This window comes from Heloderma suspectum, chromosome 2 (genome assembly GCF_057233095.1).
Source record: "Heloderma suspectum isolate Gila_16-S chromosome 2, 16-S_ref, whole genome shotgun sequence".
In the NCBI taxonomy this organism is placed as follows: domain Eukaryota; kingdom Metazoa; phylum Chordata; class Lepidosauria; order Squamata; family Helodermatidae; genus Heloderma; species Heloderma suspectum.
The window spans coordinates 393,137,821-393,163,352 of NC_139459.1; the positions used below are offsets into that span (position 1 = coordinate 393,137,821).

Consider the following 25,532-nt stretch of genomic DNA (forward strand, 5'->3'; position numbering starts at 1 on the left):
TAGGCAATTATGATGAAAAAAAGAGTTGTTTTGAGCACAAGGTGGATATGTATAGATTGCTTTAAGAAAGAGGAGAAGGAGGAGGAGGAGAAGGGAGAGGAGGAGGGGGAAGAAGAAGAAACATATTTACAGCACCCTTCACTCTTCTCCACAACCAAACTGCAGTGAAAAAGCAGACACCGTGGCTTCTTTGGCCAGATAGCAACCCGAAAGGAGGATAGGACAACCAGGAGAGGACAAATCTGTCTCTGGTGGGCTTGGGACCCTGGTCTTTTTTTAATCCTAATGCTTTTCTTATGGGTCTAACATTAGCACCCTGACTTCTAGATTGGTGCGTCTTCTTTATACAATGAATAAAGAAGCTTGTTTGGATAATCTCAAAGGAGGGGAAACAAACTGCAAGTGTGCTATCAACATTAATATTTTGTAAACTAAACACGTTTCATGTAATAGACACTGCCCAGGGATCTACAAGATCTTGATGGCCTTCAATGTAATACAATGGAAATATGGAAGTTGAGATTGTTCCACAGGGTTGTCTCTTTTTGTCACCTTTGATGGGCAGTTGTCTGTATTTGTCTGTATCTGTCCCAGTGATAGGCTAATGGCACCTGCCATTAGCATATCGCCTTCCAGAGAGCCTTTCCACATGAAATCCTCCAGTGCTGGGGGTACGTGATGCTGTTCCACTGAAGAATTTGGAGGTTGTATTCTCTGGAATTAGGCCTCATTTGAGTCCGCAGCGGCATTCCCTGGCATCCCTAAAATTAACCAGCCCTGCATCCATTCCAGAATAGTTTCCTGCTGCCACAGGAACTATGGTTTAAAACAAGATTCTGGCAGGAGAAGGATCTTTCTCCATTCTTAGCACTCAGGGTTATCTTTTGTTTTGATCGTGAGATGCTCTTTTGTGTTCAGATCAGGCCTCCATAGAATAATGTAGCATTTGGGAAGAAAGATGCAGCCCAGCAAGCCAGCACTGGAGGCCAAGATGGAGAAGACCTGCACAGCCACCATGTATTTCCCCTTGGTGCTCAGGTAGGTGGGCACAAAGGACAGCCAAACACTGCAAAAGACCAGCATGCTGAAGGTGATCAGCTTGGCTTCATTGAAAGCCCCAGGCAGCTTCCTGGCTAGGAAAGCCACTGTGAAGCAGATGGCAGCCAAGAAGCCCATGTAGCCAAGGGCAGTGTAAAACATGGTGACGGATCCTTCGTTGCATTGCAGGATAATCTCTCCAGGCTGGGAGTGCATAGCAGAGTCAGGGAAGGGTGGAGAGATCCCCAGCCAGACAATGCAGATGACAAGTTGGACACTAGAACTAGAAAGGACAATGACATTGGCCAAACTCTTTCCCAGCCATCTTCTCACCCCATTCCCTGGCTTAGTGGCCAGGAAGGCCAGCACCACAGTGATCGTTTTGGCCAAAACAGAAGAGACAGCAACTGAGAAGATGATGCTGAAGGTTGTTTGTCGGAGAAGGCATGTCACATTCCTTGGCTGGCCAATGAATAGGAAAGAGGATGAAAAGGAAATGAAGAGGGAGACAAGGAGAAGGTAGGAGAGGTCCCGGTTGTTGGCTTTGACTAGAGGAGTTTCAAAGTATTTAATGAAGATTCCCAACACGAATCCTGTGGTTAAGCACAAGAATAGAGCAAAGGAGGCCAGAGTGATCCCCAAAGGTTCTTCATAGGACAGGAAGGTTATAACTTTGGGGACACATTGATCTCGGTCCTGGCTTTGCTGCTGATGTGCTGGACACTTGTTGCAATGGTCTGCATCTGAGAAGAAGAGTGACTTTGTTTTCACCAACATCAATATACATCCACAAGAGTCTCTTTTCTAATTTATTGTGTGAGTGAAAGATGGCAAGATGAGAGAGAGAATGTTGAGTAGGGATGAAGAGAGGCAAAAGCTCACTGGTAGGGGACATCACTTGTAGACAATCTTTGATAAGACGATGGTCTTTGGACATGCAATGTTCAATCCTTAGCCTCATCATGAAGGGAAGGACTCAGGTACAGGAACATTGGAAGCTGACTTATACTGCGTCAGACCACTGGTCCATTTATCCCAGTATTGTCAACATAGACTGGCAGTATGTCTCCAAGGCTTCAAGAAGGATTCTTGCATATGCTGAACCAGAGAAGCCGGCAGTCAGCCCTGGGGCCCTCTGCATGCCGAGCATGTGCTCTGCCACCGAACTAAATACCACAGCTTCCATTAGGAAGGAAAAGCTGCCTCTGTGAGATCTTACAGAACTGCTTCCATTCAAATAAGATACTAGCAGCCTAGAAGGATTGATGGTTTGACTCGATCATTGCCTTATCTAACTTATATCAGATATTTCTTGGTGGCCTTTCAAGGCAGGAGTCATCCCAGGGCAGAAATACAGGCTACGTCCTACGTCATTAAAATGTGATGTCACCAGTGCGTTCAGTGCAAAACACAGCTTAGTGTAAGATGGGAATGATAGAAAAAATATTCATGTATTACATTTAGATCGTTAAATGTTGAAGTGCTAATTGATTGTTGTATTGAACTTGAAAAACTGAGCTCCCTCAACTTACCCTTCCCACCACTCCCCTTCCCTTCCTTGTCTTCAAAATTTAGTATGCAAGCATGGTGACAGGACCTCTTTCTCCCCCTCCCTTTTTTTATTGATCTCAGCCAGTAATTTTGGGATAAAAATGTAGTAAATAAATAAATTTACAAAAATATAAATAAATTGTACGCTAGCCTGAAAGTAGGATCAATGGTGGTTTATTCCAATGTGTGCAAATAAAATAATATGAAATGAATATGCTATGTTATGCTCACAATAACCCTGTGAGGTAGGTTGGGCTGTGTGGCAGTGAATGGCCCAAGGCAGTAAGCCCGCGCTCTGAGGAAGAATTTGAACTCAGGCCTCACCATTTCAAATCTGACCCTTGTCATCAGCCTGGCTAGTTCTGAGAGACCTCATAGGTGAGGCAGTTCCATGCCAGAAACATCCATCCTTCATAAAACCTTACCTTGCCCTCTGATGAAATCTATATTTTGATGTACCAGCTTGAGTGTCTGCAATGTGGCAACCCATTGAAGGTACTGAATAGACACAGATCTATGTCATTACACCCCACTTTTTTTCTTTACAATAACCCAGCTAGTTGGACCTGGCTAGTTCTTCTGTAATTAAGTTTCAGAATCATTAAGTTGGTGGAAGCATCCTCGAAATATATTTCCAGTTGCCTATCTAACATCACAGATGGTGAGTCTATTTCCAGTGCTGCCCCCCCCCCCAATCTGTCTTGGTTAAGAGGTTGGCTTTTACTGTTCTCATACTAACTTAAATAGGTGAAACTTCACCCTTAGTCTCTGTCCCCTTGGAACCATGGGATTCAGGAGTCCAGAGATGCTCTGTAAGGATTTAGAGCTTTTCCACATGAAAACAGTTTTTATGACACTTCATTCTCTTCTCATGGTGATGACACACTAATGTAATCCAAGGCTTACAGTTATTTGCTTGTGGTTCATCATAATTAGTTGAAAGACTAAATAAAAATAATCATATCTACAAGGCATTTAGCAGGGTGGGTCAAACCATCATTAAAACCAGACTCATTTTACAGGCTGGAATGGCTGAGCATATGAGAATGCTTTAAGCAAGCCTCCTTGAGGAGGCCATTCCAAGAGCAGGGGGCCACGACCAAAAAGCCCCCACACACACACTCTGGTCACCACATACCTAATTTCAGATGCTAGGGAACCTCCCTTTATAAACCTAATGTTTGCCCAAGCTCCAAGATTGCCCCCATTTCCCAAGGGAACACCCTTTCTTGTGAGGTCACCCACCTTCCTTTGTGGAGATTGACCCTTCTGCACATGGTGCACAGGCATAGCAGCAAGGCAGCTCTCCTTCCTGGACCTCCTTGGCATGCCCAGGGCGACAGCTCTCGACGCACCTGGAACGAGGCACCGTCTGGCAACAAAGACAAGGAACATCAAGGAACAACTATTAGGTGCATTTGTCTCTGTGGAAAGGATTCGTGGTTTTGAGAAGGAGACAAACCCAGGAGGAACTCCGGTCCCAGAGAATCCAGGCTCTTATTCTGTGGGAAGCACATTTGGCATAATTGTTCATTTCAACAGTCATATCCCACCTTTCTGTACATAAGTCGACTCAAGGAGGCAGACAATGTGAGAAGCCCACAGTACAATAACAAAAGAAGCTAAAATACGACCCTAGAATAATAGCAAAACTGAGCAAGGAAACACGTGAAAGTCCTACCTAAAACCAGTTCCCTGAAATAAGCCTGCTCCTGAATGTGATCAAGATTGAGGGACTGATTTTTTTTGTTTGACACTGTTATCGTGCCTTTGGGTCCCAGAGCAAGGCTTCCATGTGGTTTGCAGCATGAATCAAATGAAACAAGCAAAAATGCTCATGAAAAACAAAGGGCTCCATGCGACATCAAACATGCGGACTCATGCACCAGGGCACCTTGTTCTCCTCCACTCTGCACTCCAACAACACCCCCCCAATCTACTTCGAAGGGACCATTTGAGCGGAAGGGTATGTGGGGAGGGGGCTGCAAGTAGAAAGCTGAAATCCAAGGTGGACCAAAGTCTCCAAGAACTATGTGCCACAGAAAATGCCTTCTGCTGCCTTTCCCCCTTACTGCCGGCAGCCGAACCTCAGTGGCAGCATCGCTCAGAGCAGGGCCTCATCGGATATTCTAAGAGTGAACTTGGGGAGAGGAGTCCTGGGGAAGGAATTGTTCAGTCTGGTACCTCATGCTTCTTTCGGGTAGGGGTTGAGATGTACCAGCACCTTGATTTGCACCCTGAACGTCACTGGGAACCAATGAAACTCTCTCTCTCTCTCTCTCTCTCTCTCTCTCTCTCATCTTTATTACAACAATCTGCTGACTATTATAACCTTTTTTATAGGATCTTAGTGTAGTATATGAAAAACTCTCTTGTCACTGAAGACCATCAGCTGTTGTGAGTCTTTAGTTGGGTTCAGGAAACTGGTGAAGAATAAAGGGGGAAGCTGGGGTAGGGGAAGAGAATTAGAATGGATCCGGGATGTGTCCCTGTAGATAGCAGAACTGGATCCTGTGCTGGTCCAAGGCTTGGGAGAGGTGAATCAGTCTGTCTCTGGGGGGACTGAAATCTCTCTCTCTCTCTCTCTCTCTCTCTCTCTCTCTCTCTCTCTCTGCAAAGTAGGGTGTGTGTGTGTGGGGGGGGGGGGCTTCATTGCAGACAGCCATTTACATCAGCCATCAGAAGTAGCTTCCATGGTGGTCAATGAGGGTTGTTCCTGAAATGTGTACTCCTGAAGTTACAGAGATTCCAATTAATTAAATTATCACATTTAAGAAGAGTGATTTCTGTGAATACATAGGAGGAAATCTCCCAGGTATTACATTGAATGAGAAAGGGGAGGGAGAGCCTGGAGCTGGGAGTTTCTGTTATTATTGAACAGCCCCTGCCAGTCAGACAACATTCATTCCAACCCCCATACCCCACCTGGAAGTATGTTCTCTGAAGTGGCCGTGGGAATCTCTCTCCAACCCTTGCTCCTATGGGAAGATTTTGGGATGTCCATGGAACAACCTGGACAAGGAGCTCAGGAGGACCAGAATGCTTGAATGCCATCATGCCATTGCTCTATGGAACAGATGGGGAAGACCTCCTCACAAAGCCTCCCCTTGACTCTGCACTAGAATCAGAAAACAGGCAGATGGGGAGAGATGAAGTCTGACCAGCCCACAGTTCTATGAGAAAGCACTGTGGGCTGGTCAGACTTCATCTCTCCCCATCTGCCTGTTTTCTGATTCTAGTGCAGAGTCAAGGGGAGGCTTTGTGAGGAGGTCTTCCCCATCTGTTCCATAGATTCTGCACCGGTGTGCTCAACAGTCAGCCCCATTAAGCTCAATGGATTTACTGCCACGTCAGTGTCCATAAGGGTACAGCCATTATTCAGTGAATTATTCATGCTTAATCAATGTCACAGGCAATCAAATGAAACCAGACATTCCCCTTACCTTCGAAAGCCGGGAGGGCCACACCATGGCGTTGGGGTTAATGGTGAGCTTTATGTCAGGGGCCGCCTGTCCCTCTAGACTCCCCACTGTAACCCTGGCATGAGTCTGATTGGGAAACTGCACCCAGTTCACGAGGTCAAAGTCAGCTGCCAGCTCTGCGTTCTCTTCCAAAGACAGTCGGTCCATGGAAGCATTGTAAAACTTGTCCAGGAAAATGTGAAGCTACAATGACAGAGAAAACACCAGCACTGAGGAAACATGAAGCTAAGATAGCTATGTCAGCTGGTTTCTACTTGCACTCTTTGGATTGGAGTTGATTCACACCTAGGACTTCTCTACATGATGGAAAAATCCCACAGCCTCACTGGGGCTTTCTACTTCCGTTTCTGTGGCAGAATGAGGATGGGCTCCTTTGGACGATGAACACTTGACATGGAACTGATGACACCCTTTCTCTGCAGCCTCACTGGGGCTTCCTATATTTTTTCAATGAAATAGTGCCATCTACTGGCCAAACTATAGCACTGCAACCAGCATTACACACTGGCGATATCCTGTGTTTTTGTTTTAATTTTAATTCCAGCTTATCTCCTACTTTTTAAAGGTGGAATAAATGGGGGAAGCGTGGGAGACATTCTGGATGTTGATGTCATTGTGTAAAGGTCCCACAAACTTCTGGGAGTGGTCAGTCATGAGCGTGCCATAAATTGCTCATGTAGAGATGCCTGTAGACACACAGCAGTTGACTGTTTCTTTTTAACAGTCGTAACTGAGGTACATTCTTGAGTCCCCTCTTCCACCTCCAGGATCTTGTGATGAACAGGCTCAGCTAGGGATGTCACAAACATTCATTTCCAGCTTCGTGTTCGATGATTGTCTCCCCGTTTGGCCCCCCAAACTGGAGTCCGCGAACCCTCCCTCGCCCGACTCTGCTCCATTCTAGTTGAAAGATTTCCTCGAAGCTTCAGGCTCCATGGCGATCCTGTTCGCCAGCCCCCACGCCAGCTTTCAGCAATCGTCTGCTCCGTGAACAGCTGCAGCAGTAATTCTGAGCACTTGCCCTTCATTTTTGCTCCATATATGCCCATTTTGGGGGGAACTGTGCAGCTGCCAGGGCCAGGGGCAGGGCGCAGGGCCCTTTTGATTTTGCACATTCAATGAATTCAGAATTTAACTGCCACACACCAGTGACCTACAGCCACAGAGAGATCCAGGACAGAGTGCCAAACGAGGAGAAGTTTGTCGAACATGAAGCTGGAAATGAACGTTCGCAACATCCCTAGCTGAGCCTGTTCATCACAAAATCATGGATCTGAAAGAGTTCCATGCATTGAGCAGGAGGTTGAACTTGATGGCCTTGTAGTCCCCTTCCAACCCTACTATTCTATGATTCTATGATTCTATGAGCTGTGGGGGGTGGGTTGGCAAAATCATGATGGAAGTGTTCTGGTAAAAACCTTGTTTTTTCTTGTCCACCGCCACCCCCCCCCCCATGGTCTCTAAGCTCTCTCCAAATATGCCTGATTTATCAGAGGTTTGCCCCATAGCCCATTCAAATAAGTTTCATTTTGGGGGAATTAGCAGATGTAGCCTGAAGACTACACACACACACACACACAGAAGGAAAAGTAGGGGTGGAGGATCATCCGCCCCAGGTAAGTCTCATCCCGAGGAGATCGGCAGGGGGGCGGGGGGGCAGGCCGTTCCGCCATGGCTTTTGGGGGGCCGAATGCCAGTGCATTCGGCCTCGCTGAAATCCGTGGTGGAATTCTCCGCCATCCCTAGACTTAAGTGCCCAGGATTAGAAAGAAAATGATCAGAATCATTCAATACATGGAAAGATGATTGTAATAGGAAACACATGAGGGGACCCTGCCAGCTTCTTCTTTTTGCAGGGAGTGAGAAAGAGCTCCGGGTGGATCCCAGCTTCGGCTTCCCCCCCCCAGGACGAGGAGTCGAACCCAGATCTCCTGACTCCCAGTCAAACATTCTAGCCACCTCACCACACTGCCTCAGTCGGAGTGGCACACTGACATCAGAGCCAATAGCCCCCCCACATATTTGCACTGGATTGTGCACCCATGCAAACACCCCCCCCCCATACCCAACATAACTTTTTGGAGCACTTGTTGCCCCAGTTCAACCAGCTCTGGTTTTGCCTTCAACTTTGTTGAGTTCACTGTCACTATGAACATTGTTCATTTTCTTGCTGATCCCAACCTTTAAATTGCATAGTTGTTGCACAGCATAGATTCGGTGTCTTGAGCAAGCAACGGGTTTCCAAATGGGAAGATGCCTCTGCAAAGAACGGGCACCCTGTGATACCTGCTGCACAATCACGCAGCCTCACATGCAATGCTTCACTGTTATCTTGACCAGCATTGCTTGGGACATGGTACGCAATTACGCCGGGTCTGTGCTTTCAAATGGAGAATGATACACAGCCAGTATGTTGCCGGCATGATGGAGGGGCGAGAGTGTCGGACTGGGAGTCGGGAGACCTGGGTGCTAGTCCCACTCAGCCAAGAAGCTCACCGGGTGAGTTTGGACCAGTCACTGACTCTCAGCCTAACCTACCATACAGGGTTGTTTTGAGGATAAAATAGAGAGGATGGGTTCTTTGGTGAGGAAAAATGTGGGATGTAAATGTAAGCAAATAAATAAATAACCAAGGGAAGTCTTTGTTTTTCGAATGGAAATAGTGCACCATTAAACCAATCACAGATATGATTTATAAGGATGCAAAATAATAATTTAGAAAAATCATATAATGATGACATTGCATGCCTGCTAGTGCAGGTACGTTGTGTCCCAATGATTAGATGCCAGCATTGGGCCAGGTAGAAATATCACCAGATCTTATCTTAATGGGAAGATTTCACTCATCCTCTCTTGCAAGAGAGAGCTTCAGACTGAGTTTCATTCAGATGGAAATAGGCCATTGCCCTCAATTTCTGCATCACAACACACAGCACCAGCTTATTCGTTCTGCTTGGGGGATGGGGTGCTGGGGTATCCCTGTCTGTGGGTCATCTCAGATTGAATAATTGAATGGTTGGCAAAATCATGATGCAAACGTTCTGGTCAAAACCTTGTTTTTTCTTGTCCACCCGACCCCCTGCATTTTCCTCTCTGAGCTCCCTCCAAATATCCCTTATTTACCAGGGGTTTTCCCCATAGCCCAGTCAAATAAGTTTCCTTCCAGGGGAAATAGCAAATGGAGCCACAGAGAGATCCAGGAGCTGTAGTGGGGGCTGGGGAGATGGTAGGGATGTACGAACATTCTGCCACAGATCTCGGGGAGGCCGAATGCCACTGCATTCGGCCCCCCAAAATTGGTGGCGGAACGCCCCCCCCGGGACGGGACTTACCTGGGGCAGATCTTCCTGGCGGCGGTGGCTCCGGTGGTGGTTCGGCGGCGGTGGCTGCGGCGGCCGGTCTTCTGACTGGCTGCCACCGCTGCTATTTCCAAGTTAAAAAAAAAAAAAGTGATAGGTTACGTAAAGATTTACGTAGCCTATCACAGCTAAATTTTAAAAAAAAACACCGTGATAGGCTACGTAAACCTTTACGTAGCCTATCACGGCTGAGTAAAAGAACAACAACAAAAAAAATGCGTGTATGCAAAGGGCGGTGCCCATGGGCGCCACCATTTGCATTCCTTATTTTGGCACGTGTAGTCTACATAAACATTTACGTAGACTATGGCGAAAATAAGGGGAACGCAAATAGCGTAGCATCTACGCTATTTGCGTTCCCCTTATTTTCGCCGTAGTCTATGTAAATGTTTACGTAGACTAAGATGTGCCAAAACAAGGAATGCAAATGGCGGCGCCCATGGGCACTGCCATTTGCGTACGCACGTTTGTTTGTTTTTTCACTCAGCCGTGATAGGCTGCATAAACATTTACGTAGCCTATCATGGCTGACTGCAGGGATGCAAGCAGTGGCGGCTACGGCTGCCGCCATTTGCGTCCCTGCTAGCCAGCGGCCAGATGTCCGGCTGCTGGCAGAGACAGCCGGCGGCTCCGCAGAATCCCTGCGGAGCAGAGCCGGCCGGCAAGGATTTGGGGGCGGGAGGGATGGAGTGCCTTCCCCGCCGGCCAGAATTTCGGGGGGAGGGATGGAGTGCCTGCCCCCCAGCATCAGCATAATCCGCGAACAGGTAAGTGACTTTCATACATCCCTAGGAGACGGGAATAGAGAAAGTGCAAACACCTTCTTCCTGAATGAATCACTGAATGGCCCTTCATCCTGAATTTCTGCATAACAATTTGAAAGTACTCCAGCTTGTTTTGTTGGATGTGCTTGGGTGTAAGTTTTGTGAATGGAATGAGTCATCATGCAGATGGCTTACAGAAAGAAAAAATGGTCGGATTCATTCACTATATGGAAGATCATTGTTGAATGGGAAACACGGGACCCTGCCAGCTTCTTCTTTTTGCTGGGGGTGGGGGGGTCTGCGTCAGAAGGGCAGGCTAAAGCACATGGCAGGAACAACTCAACACTCCTCATGTCCCTCCTCCATAAAATCATTGCAATGCAATGGCGAATGGATGATTGAGCAACACTGAATTGAAATGTTGCGTGGATGTAGTTGAAAGTGCGCATTTTGGTGATTTAAAAGTGCACAAATTCGAGGCTCTCTGTGCAAATGGGCCCCTTTTTGCGCAGATCAGTTCCTGAATCAAAAACAAACAAAAAAATGCTGAACCTGCGAACAGTTTGAGGGACGATTGACAGTGATGACCGATCATTTGCATGCTTCGACGAAGGGGAGGAGAACTGAACAATGGGGAGTTCTCACATCCCTAGGCTCAGCATCAGCATTCCTTCTAATACCAATTAGGGAAGGGGTGCTGAAGTGTTTTGGAGTGGTGGTGGGGGAGATTGCCTCCCACCACCACAGATCATGGGCTGGATGATGTCTGAGGCTTGGCACTCCCCCTGATGGCACCCCCCCTTTATTTCTTCATCCTAGAAAGAGGCACAGAACTCTGTCTCCACTCATCATGAAGAAATCCCAGTCTGCCACCACACCCCTGCTGGTTTCACCAATTTGAGATTGAAGATAGCGGTGGGGTTGGGAGGTGGGAGACACCAATGTGTGTGTGTGCTGGGGAGGGGACACTCTTCCCCCCCCCTTTGCCAGCAAGTCCCTCCACCTCTCAGAGATTGGAGAGAGCAGTGGGGATCCCCCCTGAGGGGTTTCCTTCAGGGAGCAGGCCATAAAAATATAAGAACATAAGAAGAGCCCTACTGGATCAGACCAGCAAGGTCCATCTCATCCAGCATTCTGTTCCCACAGTGGCCAACCAGCTGCCCCAAAGGGAAATCCATAAGCAGGACATTAGTACACTGGTATCCTCCCACCCATGTTCCCCAGCAATGGTTCTACATAGGATCCCTGTCTCTGACACTGGAGGTAAAATACAGTTGTGAAGTCTGAACCTCATGGGAAATGAAATCCACAAAGAAATAAAAGAAAGGAGAAAGGAAGTAAAACCTAGGAAAGCTCATTCATTGAAAGCTATCCATGACTCAGAACATCTAGCCCAGGGCCCACATTACATGGAAACAGAATGAAAAGCACTTTCTGGTCATATACTGATTTTGGTCCCTCAGAGGCACATGAAGCAAGTGGAATGGACACGACCCACTTTCCTGGGTCATGCTCCCCTGCTCAGGGAAGCTTAATGGAAGCACTGAATTGAGCACCTGTAGTTTCCCCCACTCCTCTCTCCCCCCCTCCACTATTGGGATATTGAAGATGCTTGAAGCAGCGCCACTGTGCCATTCTGGAGGGAACAGAAGGGCTACAGCTGTGAATGGGGAAAGCAGCTTATATGCCTCTGTGAATGCCTGGAACGACGCAGCTCCAGTACTGAATGAGTACTGAATGTGAATGAGAAAAAGAGGGAGGGGGGGTGGCCCCACTCCTTGGCCAGATCCCTGCCAGGTCACAGCCAGGGCGCAGAAGCAGGCCTGCCCGGGATGTAAGGGGCGAGGGGATGGGGCACTCTGCAGCAGGATCGCATGAGATTTGTGTTTAAAGAAGAAAGAGTCACCGAAAGGATTTTCCTAAAATGCGCCTTTTCCACAGGGAGGCAGCAGGGTTGCTGCAGATTGACATTCATCTGTCATGAAGGACCGTGGTGTCGCTAGACACTGAATCTGCTAAATGTTGCAACAAACTGTTTTGATCAGGGGGGAATAATAAACTCTCCCCAATGAAGTAGCAAGCACTGATCCAAACGACACAAGGAGTCTGTGGAAAGCTCGACAAAGGAAGAATAAAGCCATGGTAAAATCGTTACCATCCAAAATAAATAAATCCAAACACAAAGATATGTAACAGAAAAGTTCTGTTCTCTTTGTATTCTGGAGAGGAGAGATAGGTTTCAGCCGAAATACGTTGCTTCATCATAACAGGCATTTGTGTATTCACGGCGGGCAGTTGTGTAACCCAGACTGAGCCCCCAGGTTATACTAGGCAGAGACTTGAGCCAGTACTCAACAACAGAGCAATAATATAACACAGCTCTTTCTTCTGTCCCAAGGGTTGCCTGAGCCAGGAGATAGAACAGGACAGGCAGAGACAGAGAGAGTTCCCCTGTCTGAGAGGACTCCTGGGAAGATGGGCCCTCCCCCACATGGTGGGGGGGGCGATCCAGTGGAATGGGACTCAGCAGGGACAGACTTGGGAATGAGGGAAGTCCAACTACAGCAAAGAAGGCTAGATCCCTCTCAGGGCACCAGGGATCCACCACTGGATGGGGGATTCTTCTGACGTCACCGTAGTGGGCAAATTTACAAACCTCCAACAGGAGCCTCACAAACAATATTTACCTTAGAACTGGGCAACAATCTGACCTCACTACTATATTTGGGTCTGGATCCAGGAGAATGATTTCAGAGTTCAACCATGGGCTGCTATATGCTGTGGACGTGCAGTGAAAATAAAGAGGAATACCTGCCATGGCTGTAGGGTTTCATGCTCCAGCCTGTCTCCTCCACCCACCCTCAACATCCGCTTCGATCTCGAGGAATCTGCAGCATCTAAGGCATGGGCCACAGCTTGCACACTGTTGTATGTACTGTAGCCATCTTGAGACAGGGCTCTCTCAGTCTCCTCCAGGGGCAGCGTCTCCAGTTTCTCCCTCTCTCTACATTTTGTCCAGCCATTTACAGGCAAGGCATGCTTGGAATAGAAACAATGAAATGCTTTCCCCCAAAACTCTCCAAGAGAAGAGGAAAATGGTTGATGGTAGTCATATTTTGTTCTTTTTTTGCTCTTCATTGCAAAGGACAAAGAGCCATGGAAATACTTGAACCTATGAGAGTCATAATTAAGGTGCATGTTCACGTCCTGAGAAGCTGTTGTGATCCAGACTTTTGTCCCAATTTCATGTGGTACAATCAATGGAGAAGGTGGGTTGAAAGAGTCTTGATAGTAAAGCAATACACTGACTTGTGTACTCCAGACAGAAGATACTTTCTGATGGAACATTTCTGGTTGGGACCTTGGTAGTACTCTGCTTGAGAAGGCAACACAAATCCCACTGCTGAGCAAGAGGGGAGTCAAAGCACTGATGAACCTCTCTCCATTGTCATTGTCTGGAGCAAAGACACCGATCCAGGTCCATCCAAAATAAAGAAGAAGTTAGACGACCCCTGGGTACTGGGCTTCTTCCTTTGGGGCCATCCGGTAGATAAAAGGGAACTGAGTTTTGGCATTCAGAACATGGGCAGCAAAGCCATAACTGATCTAGTGAGGAAAGGAGGAGACCGGTGTTTTGTTTTCAGTATAAAGTTCAGATTAACCTGAAATTATTAATATCTAACTGAGGGCCTGTCATTGTGATGGGTATGTGATGCATGCGGTGGGCAGGAGAGGTGCCAAAAGATCTCAAGGAAGATTTGCGGTGTACCTACTCTTTGGCTGATTTGCTCAAAGGGGTACACTTTAAATTTGTGAGCGAGCCAGGGAGGCTACCTGGCTCAGGCTGAGGTGGACAGAAGGGATGGTGGCAGCCTCTTTAGCTAGGCTGGTGTTCAGCATGAGAAACCTCTCATCCCTCCCTTCACTGCTGGGTGATAGAACAACTCCCTCCCTCCCTTCCCACTAGTGCTTTAGGGAGGCCCACCCTGTCACCACCAGCAGAGACTAGAATGGTCCCAGCTCTTCTTCCTGGAGGTTGTTGACCTACTTCCGACTGACATACCTGTGGGATCTTGTAGATACCCGACATGGTTGAAATATGGATGGAGGTGTCAGATTCTGCCCCTTCCAGAATGGCCAGCAGGTTATTCCGTCGTCCACAGCTATAGTTTGGAACATTGGTTGCTCCACCAGCAAGCAGGTCTAGCATGGCATCAGAGGTCAATCTCCCATGGAAATGGGTCTCATAGATGTTGTAGCCCAGGGTGATGTTGGGCAAGAGCCTGGGATTCTGATTGATCTCATGAATGGCAAACAGGAAGGACAGGATGTGCCAGTATCTGAACTTTCCTACACTGCAGATGATGATGATGACAATGGTGATGAGGTTCAATAAAAATACAGTATCACGTTCTTTGCATTATACATCTAATGGTCTCAGAAGACCTGATCCCCTGTTTATCTTAGAAAAGTGCAGGTAAGACTTGATAGAGGTGTATAAAATTATACATGGAGTGGAAATGCTAGAACCTGGGGTCATCCCATAAAGCAGATTGGTGGGAGACTCTGGGCAGGGAAAAAGAAGTTGCTCTTCACACAGCACATAGTCAGCATGAGTTGTCATTACAGCAGTCAGCTTGGCTTTAAAGCAGGGATTAGGCAAATCCATGGTGGAGAAGGCTGTCCATGGCTACTAGGGATGGTGGAGAATTCTGCCACGGACCCCAGTGAGGCCAGATTCCAATGAATCCAGCCTCTGGAGTCCATGACAGAATGGCACCACTCACCTCCACCTCCCTCCATAACAGCCTGGAGCCAGATTCTGCCCTTGTTGATCCCACGGAGCCGTCAGCCAGCTCTGTATCGCTGGTGATACGGTCGGCCGCCATTGCAGTCCCGTATCACTCGGTGAGTTAAGGATGACTCCAGATGCAAATGGCTGCAATTATCTTAAGCTAAGAGCTTTATGGCTGCAATTGGCATAGTGGACACCATTTGCATCCAGAATCAGCCCTCACTCAGCCAGTGATGTGGCATGGCAATGGCAGCCAGCCGTATTACCGGCAATATAGAGCTGGCAGCTGACTCCATCTAATTGGCGCAGAGTGGAGCCGGCAGAACAGAATTCCGGGGGGAGGGATGAACCCCCCCGGGGCAGATTCCGTGTTGGGATGAAAGGTAGGGAATCCACCCATCCCCTTTTATGACTCATTGTAGCTATAAGTTTCCTCTGTTATCAGAGGCAAGGTGCCTCTGAAAGCCAGCTGCTGGGGAACATCAGTGGGAGGGAGCTGGGCACTCAGGCCATGCCTCTCTCAGAAGAGCTGTTCCCCATTACATGTCAGAACAGAAAGTAAAGAGCAGGGGTGTGTTTCCATGCTATCAGCTTCACTTTGTTTGCAACTTTGTTGCAATCTTTCCCAAAGTGCATCTTCTCTTTTACCAGTTTCCACAGCCCTTAAAGACCCAGTTTCTCATCGCTGTGTGTGCAGCATCCCCATCCCTAGCACCCTCCCTCCCCTGGAGACACTTGGAGACACTTCATTAGACCCAGCTTGCTCCACACACATCCCTGGCACTGTTGTTGCTCTTCCCCCTTAATCTGGCTTCCCAACAACCCTGCAAGTTGAGCTAGAAAAAGAAGTAATGGCTGTCTGGCTTCCCAATCAAAGGCACTTTTGATGCCCATTGAAATCCTAACTGTCAAGCCTTTTTCCTGCGTGGCTGTGAAGGGAGACTCCCCCATCAGCTGGGAGGGGAAAAAGCCCATCATACTGGTGAGCAAAAGGGAGAAGAAGCAGTCAGTGAAGTCAATGGGAGTGGCAAGTTCCAACTAAATGCACTGAAGGGGATGCACTCCTATGCATGCCTACACAGAAGCAAGCCATACAGACTGCAATGGCACAAAGTAACACCCCCTAGAACACACCCACACAAAGCGGGACAAAGTGCTGAAGGGGAAATACACAGGGTGGAAATGGCGAAGACAGCCAGTGAGTGATGTGCTAGTTTGGCATCTCCATCTTTGCCTCCCTCCCCCCCTTCTGCTCCACTCCAGCTCTTTTGTTTTTTTCCTTTAAAGTGCATGTTAAAGCAAAGTTGTGTGTGCAGCACCGCCTCCCCCTTTTAAACCCTTTCTTCACCTAAACTGGGTATGCGCCTTAATGAATTTATGACTTAACAATTCTCTGAGAAGCTGTCTTTGCAGCTCTCCTGATTTCCCTGCCACCACCTGGGCTGGGAACTTCATGGGGATACCCAGGATGGGCGGACACTGCACTGGTATGCCAGGGGTGCTTCTGTGTGCATCTCTTCATCTGACTGTACTCTCCAGTATCATCTCCCCCTCTCCTTCACACACTGCTTCCGGTGAGGTCATGGGCAGTTGAGCAACAAACCCAGAAGGGTCAGGCTACATGCCCCACAGGCAGGGCTATGATACCCAACCCAGCGCGATAGTGGAAACAGCTCAGTAAAGGAACCAAAGTAAGCAGGAGAAGTCGGACTATAACAAGTCTCAGAAGAAGCGGGTTTTCCATGATAAAATGCAGGGCTGGTGCTGAATGGCCATGATGTCATGGAAAGAAAGAGATCTCACCAAGTGGCCAGGTTGGAGTAAATCGCTGGTGGAAACCCCAGGAATAAATGGCATTGGAGTGATGTAAACAGTTGGTCCTCCTAGATACTGTTCATGAAACGTTGGGAACCTACCACAAGGCCTGATGCTGAGAGGTGGCCACAAGCTGTTAGGGAAGAGATCTGTTTCCCATGTGACCCAGCTTTTGCCCCCTAAGCTTGCCTTTTGCCTTCAGTTGTGGTGGAGGATGCTCTCTCCCATTGCCAATGTAAAAGGAAAATTCAACTTCCAGTCCAGCTGGCTTTTGTGCATAGCAGTCTCTTCCACAGAAGCGCTGTGGATGAAAATACTGGCCTCCAAAATTAGTAAGAAGAACATGGTATCATCCCCCATCCAGAATGCTCTGAGTGATCTTGAAATGGAAAATGAAATCAAAGAGTAAAATCAAACAGGATGTGTTGTAATTATGGGTGAAACACTCATGTTGACAGGATAGATCCAGGTCATGCGCCCTCTGAAGGTTTTCACGCAGGTGTTAAGGACTGGATAAATCAAGGTCATCCATCCGCTGACCTCATTGAAGTTTTTGAAGCAGGCGGTAAGGATGCTATTATTCCTGCAGGCCTTCCCTTTCTAGGACTCTGGTTCCTTTTGCTGATGTTTGTATCTCGTTTTTAAGCAGTATTGTTTTAAGCTGTTTTACTGTTGTGTTTTCTAAAAATAGTTTTTAGTTCAAAGTTCTTGTTAGTTATATGTTGTCCGTATATGTTTGTATGATATTATGTAAATGGTTTTAAAACTTTGTATATTGTATTTTAATGTTTTAACTTTTGTAAACTGCCCAAGACGCTTCAGCTATGGAGTGGTATAGAAATGTAATGAATAATAAATAAATAAGTAAATAAACAAACAAATAAACAAATGAATAAATTTAGTTCCAATCATACAAAGGGATTAAATTTCTTGATGCCTGAAACGACTGCATCCTAGAACAGTAGGTCATGGAACTCACCAGAAGGGAGGTGACCCTAGATGAAATCCTAACTGGTGTCACCCAGGACCTAGTACAAGATATAAATGTTGTTGAATTAATTGGCAACAGTGACCATAGTGCTATCAGATTTAATATATATATTTAAGTGGGAAATTGCCAAGGACGTCCAACCACATCATTGGACTTCTCTAACATGACAGAACTGGTAAAAAGCAACTTGAAATGGGAAGACAAGAGGATTAAATCCCTTCAAAATGCTTGGAAAATACTCAAAACCACAATAACAGAAGCACAGTTAGAATGTCTACCACATGTTAGGAAAGGTAGTAGGAAGTCCAAGCAGTCCACAAAGATGTTCAGGGGACTGGAAACAAAGCCCTATGAGGAGAGACTGAAAGAACTGGGCATATTTAGCTTTGAGAAGAGAAGACTGAGGGGAGACAGGATAGCACTCTTGAAGTACTTGAAAAGTTGTCACAGAGAGGAAGGCCAGGATCTCTTCTTGATCATCCCAGGATGCAGGACACAGAATAATGGGCTCAAGTGACAGGAAGCCAGATTCCTTCTGAATGTCAGGAAAAACTTCTGAACTGCTAGAACAATACAGCAATGGAACCAATGACCTAGGAAGGTGAGGGGCTCTCCCACACTGGAGGCATTCAAGGTGAAGCTGGACAGCCATCTGTCAGGGATGCTCTGACTTGGATTCCTGCCTTGAGCAGGGGTTGGACTCAATGGTCTTACAGGCCCCTTCCAACCCTACTATTATATGACTCTACGTTTTTATGGAACTGTTCTAGAGAGGAGAGATAATTTTCAGCAGAAATCTGTTGTTTCATCACAACAGGTGTGTGTGTGTGTGTGTGTGTGTGTGTGTGTTGCGGGTGGAGAGGGGTGTAGCTTCCCAGATATCCAAACTGTGAAGTCCCAGGTTTTACTATGAGGAGACTTGAGTCAGAACTCAATAAATAAGAAATAATATAGCACAGCTCTGGCTTCTGTCCCAATGGTTGCCTGAGCCAGGACAGGAGATAGAATAGGACAGGCAGAGACAGAGAGAGCTCCCCTGTCTGAGAAGACCCCTGTGAAGATGGACCCTCCCTCAAGTGGTGGCGGCGTGATCCTGTGGAATGGGACTAAGCAGGGACAGATTTGGGAATGAGGGAAGTCCAACTACAGCAAAGAAGGCTGGATCCTTCTCAGGGCACCTTGAAGCAACCATTGGATGGGGGATTCTTCACCATAGCGGGCAAAGCTGTAGACCTCCACCAGGAGCCCCACGAACTAGGTTTACATCAGAATTAGGCAACAATGTGACTTCACTACTATATTTGAGTCTGGATCCAGGATAATGATTTCAGACTTGGATAACAGACTGCAATTTGCTGTGGATGTGCAGGGGAAATAAAGAGGAATACTTCCCATGGCTGTAGCATTTGAAGTTGCAGCCATAACTGATCTAGTAAGGAATGGAGTAGACCAGTGTTTTGTTTTGCTTTTAGCACAAAGTTCAGATACTTATTAGCCTGAATGTTCTAATATCTAACCGAGGGCTGGTCATTACAATGGATTTGTGATGTATGTGGTGGGCAGGAGAGGTGCCAAATGATCTCAAGGACCATTTGTGATGTACCTATTCTTTGGCTGATTTGCTCAAAGAGGTAGGTTTTAAATTTGTGAGCCTCTCAGAGAGCTTCAGCTATTGGGAGATATGGAAGTGAAATAAATAAATAAAATAAGTAGGTAGCCAGTGTGCCAGTGTGGTGTAGTGGCTAGAGTGCTGGACTGGGAATCGGGAGATCCGGGTTCTAATCCCCACTCGGCCATGGAAGCTCACTGGGTGACTTTGGGCCAGTCACAGACTCTCAGCCCAACCCACCTCACAGGGTTGTTGTTGTGAGGATAAAATGGAGGAAGGAGGAGGATCATGTACGCTGCCTTGAGTTCCTTGGAGGAAAAAAGGCGGGATATAAATGCAATAAATAAATAAATAAATAGCGACCCCTGTGGGATCCCTGTACCCACTCTTTGGCTGATTTGCTCAGAGAGGTGCACGGAGGCCACTGTGGGATCCTTACCCCAGACATTTTCCAAAAGACAGCATCCCAAAGGCCGTGTCCTTTCCCCCATAGGAGCCAAAGGTAACCTTTCCACTAATCAAAATAGTGCTCCTGATAATTGTATGAGATGTGTGTTAATCATTCTCCTTGTAATGCCCAGGATCAGTGTCCTATTTGAAGGCCCATGATTAGTTAAAGGCAGGTTCAGGTAGCTTTATTATTTTATTTTTACCTTGAAGTGTCATCTCCAAAAACTGTTCTGCTCTGTTCTGTTGTGTGTTGTACCTTTCCCCTTTCCCTTTGGCAAATAAGGTACCACCTCTCTCCATAGAATGTGTGTGTTTCATTCCAGTAAAGCCTTGGTCCTATGTACAGAGCTTCCCTCTTGTTTGTTGCTACTGTTGAAACTTTCAGGCTTGGAGACAGGTGTGGTGGTTTGAACCCCTTATTCCCTGAGCCTCAAGGGTGTCCTGCAGGGCATCAAAGTCCCCTGGCTCAGGCTGAGGTGGACGTAAGGGATGGGGGCAGTCTCTTTTTCTAGGCTGGTGTTCAGCATGAGAAATCTCTCATCCCTCCCTTCACTGCTGGTTGGTAGAACAACTCCCTCCCTCCCTTCCCACTAGTGCTTTAGGGAGGCCATCCCTGTCACCACCAGCAGAGACCAGGATGGTCCAAGCTGTTCTTCCTGGAGGTTGTTGACCTACTTCCTACTGACAAACAGTAGGAATGGCAAATAGGAAGGACAGGATGGTCCTGTTTCGGACCTTTCTTACCCTGCAGATGATGATGATGATGATATGGTTCAATGAAAATACAGTGTCATGTTCTTTGCATTATACATCTAAGGGCTTTATCAGGGAATATAGGTCTCAGAAGACCTCATCCCCTGTTTAGCTTAGAAAAGTTGAAGTATGACATGATAGAGGGGCATAAAATTAAACATGGAGTGGAGATGCTAGAACCTGGGGTTCTAGCATCTTCACCATGTGGAGCCAATCACCTTGAAGCCGATTGGTGGGAGACTCAGGACAGGCAAAACGAAGTCGCTCTTCACACAGCACAGAGTTAAACTGTGAATGTTGGGGACTCTCTATAAAGGATGATTCTGGGAGGTGGCAGCACGGTGTTAGAGGAGAGAGCTGTGGGCTAGGTGACACAGGTTTCGCTCCCTAAGCTAGCCTTTTGTCTTCAGTGGTGGTGGAGGATGCTCTCCCATTGCCAATGTAAAAGGAAAATTCAGCTACCGGTTGAATCAGCTTATGTACATAGCAGTCTCTTCCACAGGAATGGTGCAGATAAAAATACTGGACCCCCAAACTAATTTCGTAATAGGAATGTGCTATCAATTCATCCCCATACCAGGATGCCCAGGGTGATCTTGAAATGGAAAATGAAATCAAAGAGTGAAATCAAAAAAGGAAGTGTTGTAATTATGGGTGACTGCAATTAACACTCACGTTGACAGGATAGATCCAGGTCATGCGCCCTCTCAAGGTTTTCATGCAGGCGTTAAGGAGGCTATTATTCCAGCAGGTCTTATCTTTTTAGGACTCTGGTTCCTTTTGCTGACTTTTGCATCCTGTTTTTAAGCAGTAGTGTTTGAAGCTGTGTTTTATTGTTGGATTTTTTTGAAAAATCATTTTATGTCAAAAGATATTTTTAGTTTATGTTGTTTGTATATATTATCCGTATGTTTTTTGTAAATGGTTTTTAAACTTTGTATATTGTATTTTTATGTTTTAACTTCTGTAAAGCAACCAGAGAGCTTTGCCTATGGGACAGTATAGAAATGTAATAAATAAATAAATGAATAAATAAATAAATGTTCCAATAATGACAAAGAGGTTAAATTTCTTGATGCCTGTAATGACTGTGCTTTAGAACAGTTGGTTATTGAACTGACAAGAAGGGAGGTGACCCTAGATGGAATCCTAACTGGTGTCGCCCAGACCTTGTGCAACTAATAAACGTTGCTCATTCAACTGGCAACAGTGACCACAGTGCTATCAGATTTAACATATATTTAAGGGGGAAATTGCCAAGGAAGTCCAACACAGTCACATCACTTGACTTCCCTCAAATGATGGAACTGGTAAGAAGGAAGTTGAAAGGGGAAGACAAGAGGGTGAAATCCCTTCAAAATGCTTGGAAGTTACTCAAAACCACAATACAAGAAGCTCAGTTAGAATGTATAACACAGGTTAGGAAAGGTAGCACCTAGTCCAAGAGGTCACAAACATGGCTAACGACCAGTGTCAAGGAAGTTGTTAGAGAAAAGAAGGCTTCCTTCAGAAAATGGAAACATTGCCCAACTGAGGAAAACAAGAGGGAGCAGTGGAGCACAAACTTGCAGAATGGTGATGCTAGCGGACAATAAGAGACCAAAAAAAAGTGTTTCAAAGATCATGTCACTAACGCTATCAGGGCCAACAATAATGATTCTTTATACTTATCAGAAGCAGAAAAAGAGCTAGAGAGGCAGCTGGACTGTTGGATGACATTGGAGGTCATTAAAGGAGCATTAAAGGAGGGCCAGTAGATTGCAGAGCAGCTGAATGAATTCTTTTCTGTGGTCTTCACTGCAGAAGATATAGCACAGATATCTGTGTCTGAACTGATATTTTCAGGGAGGGAGTCTGAGGAACTGAGGCAAATAGTGGTGACAAAAGATGAAGTTAATAAATCACCAGGCCCAGATGGTATCCATCCTAGTTAGGGATGTACGAAATTCACTTACCTTTTGACGAAATGTGATTTGAGGTGGGGGGGAGGAGCCTCGTCAGTCCCCCCAAAATTCTGGCTGGGGGGGAGGCGCTCTGTCCCTCCCCCCAAAATTCTGGCCGGGGGGGGAGGTGCCCCGTCCGTCCCGCCTCGAATCCTGGCCGGCCGGGTCTGCAAATGGCGGCGGCCGTAGCCTCTGCTGTTTGCGTCCCTGCAGTCAGCCGTGATAGGCTACGTAAATCTTTACGTAGCCTATCACGGCTGAGTAAAAAAAAAAACAACACCATGCGCCCATGGGCACCGCCATTTGCGTTCCTTATTTTGGCACATCTAGTCTACGTAAACACTTATGTATTCCACGGCGAAAATAAGGGGAACGCAAATAGTGTAGACACTACGCTATTTGCTTTCCCCTTATTTTTGCCATAGTCTATGTAAATGTTTATGTAGCCTAGACGTGCCAAAATAAGGAATGCAAATGGCGGCGCCCATGGGTGCTGCCATTTGCGTACACACGTTTTTGGGGGTTATTTTACTCAGCTGTGATAGGCTACGTAAACATTTATGTAGCCTATCACGGTATTTTTTAAAAATCTAGCCGTGATAGGCTACATAAATCTTTACGTAGCCTATCACGTTTTTTTTTAATTGGAAATGGCGGCGGCGGCTGGTTGGAAGACCGGCCGCTGCAGTCGCTGCCGCTGAACCGCTGCCGAACCACCACCGGAGCTGCTGCCACTGCCTGGGAGATTCGCCCAAGGTAAGTCCCGTCCCGGGGGGGTGGCGGGGGGGCAGACTGTTTCGCCACCGATTTCAGGGGGACAAATGCGCTGGTATTCGGCCTCCCCGAGATTCATGGCGAAATTCTCTGACATCCCTACTAGAGTTCTCAAAGAACTTAAAGATGACATTGCTGAACTTCTAACCAGAATATGCATCATGTCTCTAAGATCAGCCTCTACACCAGAGGACCGGAAGATTATGGGGTGGGGGAGCAAAACCTTCTTACACGGTGGATATCCATTAGGGGAGTTAGAGAATTCCAGCATGATCACGGGGGGGGGGGAATAAATTCCAGTGAATTTGTCCACCGGAATCCATGGCGGAATGGAGCCCCCCGCCCCACCACCCCACGAAAGCCCCGCGACATGGAACCTACCTGGCTCCGGATCTGGTTCCCGCTCCAGGGGTGGCAGCTCCGGCCACTGCCAGGCTGCTGCAGCCACAAATGGCGGCCATCATAGCGGCCAACATTTGCGTCCCTATGCCGGCCCATGATAGGCTACGTATATATTTATGTGGCCTATCACGGCGAAAGCAGGGACGCAAATGGTGTAAGGGATGCCATTTGCATCCCTGCTTTAGCTGTGATAGGCCACATAAATATGTGTGGCAAAGGGGCTTGTGTGACTGAGTGAAGCCATAAGCTATACTGTGCAGGGCCACCCAAGACAGACAGAGTTGGAGAGTTCTGACAAAATGTGGTCCACTGCAGAAGGAAATGGCAACCCACTCCAGTATTCTTGGCAAGGAAACCCCATGGAACGTATCACAAGGCTAAAAGAGATGACACTGGAAGATGAGCCCCTCAGGTCAGAAGGTGTCCAATATACTACTGGGGAAGAGCAGAGGGAATTTCCAAGTAACGCCAGAAAGAGTGAAGCGGCTGGGTCAAAGCCGAAAGGACACTCAGCTGTGGATGTGTCTGGTGGTGAAAAGGAAGTCTGATGCTGTAAAGAACAATACTGTTTAGGAACCTGGAATGTAAGATCAATGAATCAAGGCAAGCTGGAGGTGGTCAAATATGAGATGGCAAGATTGAATGTCGACATCTTGGGAATCAGTGAACTAAAATGGACAAGCTTGGGTGAATTTAATTTGGGTGACCATTATATCTACTACTGTGGACAAGAATCCCTTAGAAGACATGGAGTAGCACTCCTAGTCAACAAAAGGGTGGGAAAAGCAGTACTGGGGTACAATCTCAAAAACAATAGAACAATCTCAGTACGAATCCAAGGCAAACCATTCAACAGCACAGTAATTCAAGTCTATGCCCCAACCACTGAGGCCGAAAAAGCTGAGGTTGATTGGTTCTATGAAGACCTACAACACCTTCTAGAACGAACACCAAAAAAAGATGTCCTCTTCATCATAGGGGATTGGATATAGGGATGTATGAAAGGGACTTACCTTGTCCCACAGCTTTTTTTGCGGTGGGGGGGAGGCGCTTTGCTTCTCCCCCCGAAGTTCAGGCGAGGGGGGGGAGGTGTACCGCCTCGCCTGGCCGAAATTCAGGCCAGGGGGAGGCGCCCCGCCTCACCTGGCCGAAATTCAGGCCGGGGAGAAGCGCCCCGTCTTCCCGGCCGCGAAACAAAAAGTGGAAAAAAAAACGTGATAGGCTACGTAACGATTAACGTAGCCTATCATGGCTAGATTTCCAAAGTCAGCTATGATAGGTTACGTTAATCATCACGTAGCCTATCACGGGTGACTTTGGGGAAAAAAAGACAGCGTGTACGCAAAATGCGGCAGCCCATGGGCGCCACCATTTGCGTTCCTTATTTGGGCCCGGGTAGTCTACGTAAAGATTTACATAGACTACGGCGAAAATAAGGGCAATGCAAATAGCGTTGCCCTTATTTTCACCATAGTCTACATAAATCTTTACGTAGACTAGACGTGCCAAAATAAGGAACGCAAATGGCAGCGCCCATGGGCTGCCGCCATTTGCGTACGTGCTTTTTTTTTTTTTCCAAAGTCACCCTTGATAGGCTACGTGACGATTAACGTAGCCTATCACGGCTGACTTTGGAAATCTAGCCGTGATAGGCTACGTTAATCGTTACGTAGCCTATCACGGTTTTTTTTTTTTTTTCCTTTATTTTATAATGGCGGCGGTGGCAGCCGGTCAGAAGACCGGCCGCTGCCCCCGCCCCCATCGAACCGCCGCCGGGACCCGCCGCCGAGAGGGACATTCGCAGGA

The 25,532-nt window shown here is 47.1% G+C and overlaps 1 protein-coding gene across 1 annotated transcript; it reads right to left on the reverse strand.

The window, feature by feature from the left end:
* Nucleotides 1-864: 864 nt before the first annotated feature.
* On the reverse strand, nt 865-13,392 carry LOC146356455 (vomeronasal type-2 receptor 26-like). The gene is made up of 6 exons (XM_084830123.1): nt 13,054-13,392; nt 6,033-6,254; nt 4,052-4,091; nt 3,945-3,961; nt 3,015-3,060; nt 865-1,781 (listed from the first exon to the last, which is right to left on the reverse strand). The coding sequence occupies exons 1-6, from the start codon at nt 13,390-13,392 to the stop codon at nt 865-867; spliced, it is 1,581 nt and encodes a 526-aa protein (XP_084686249.1).
* Nucleotides 13,393-25,532: the final 12,140 nt, after the last annotated feature.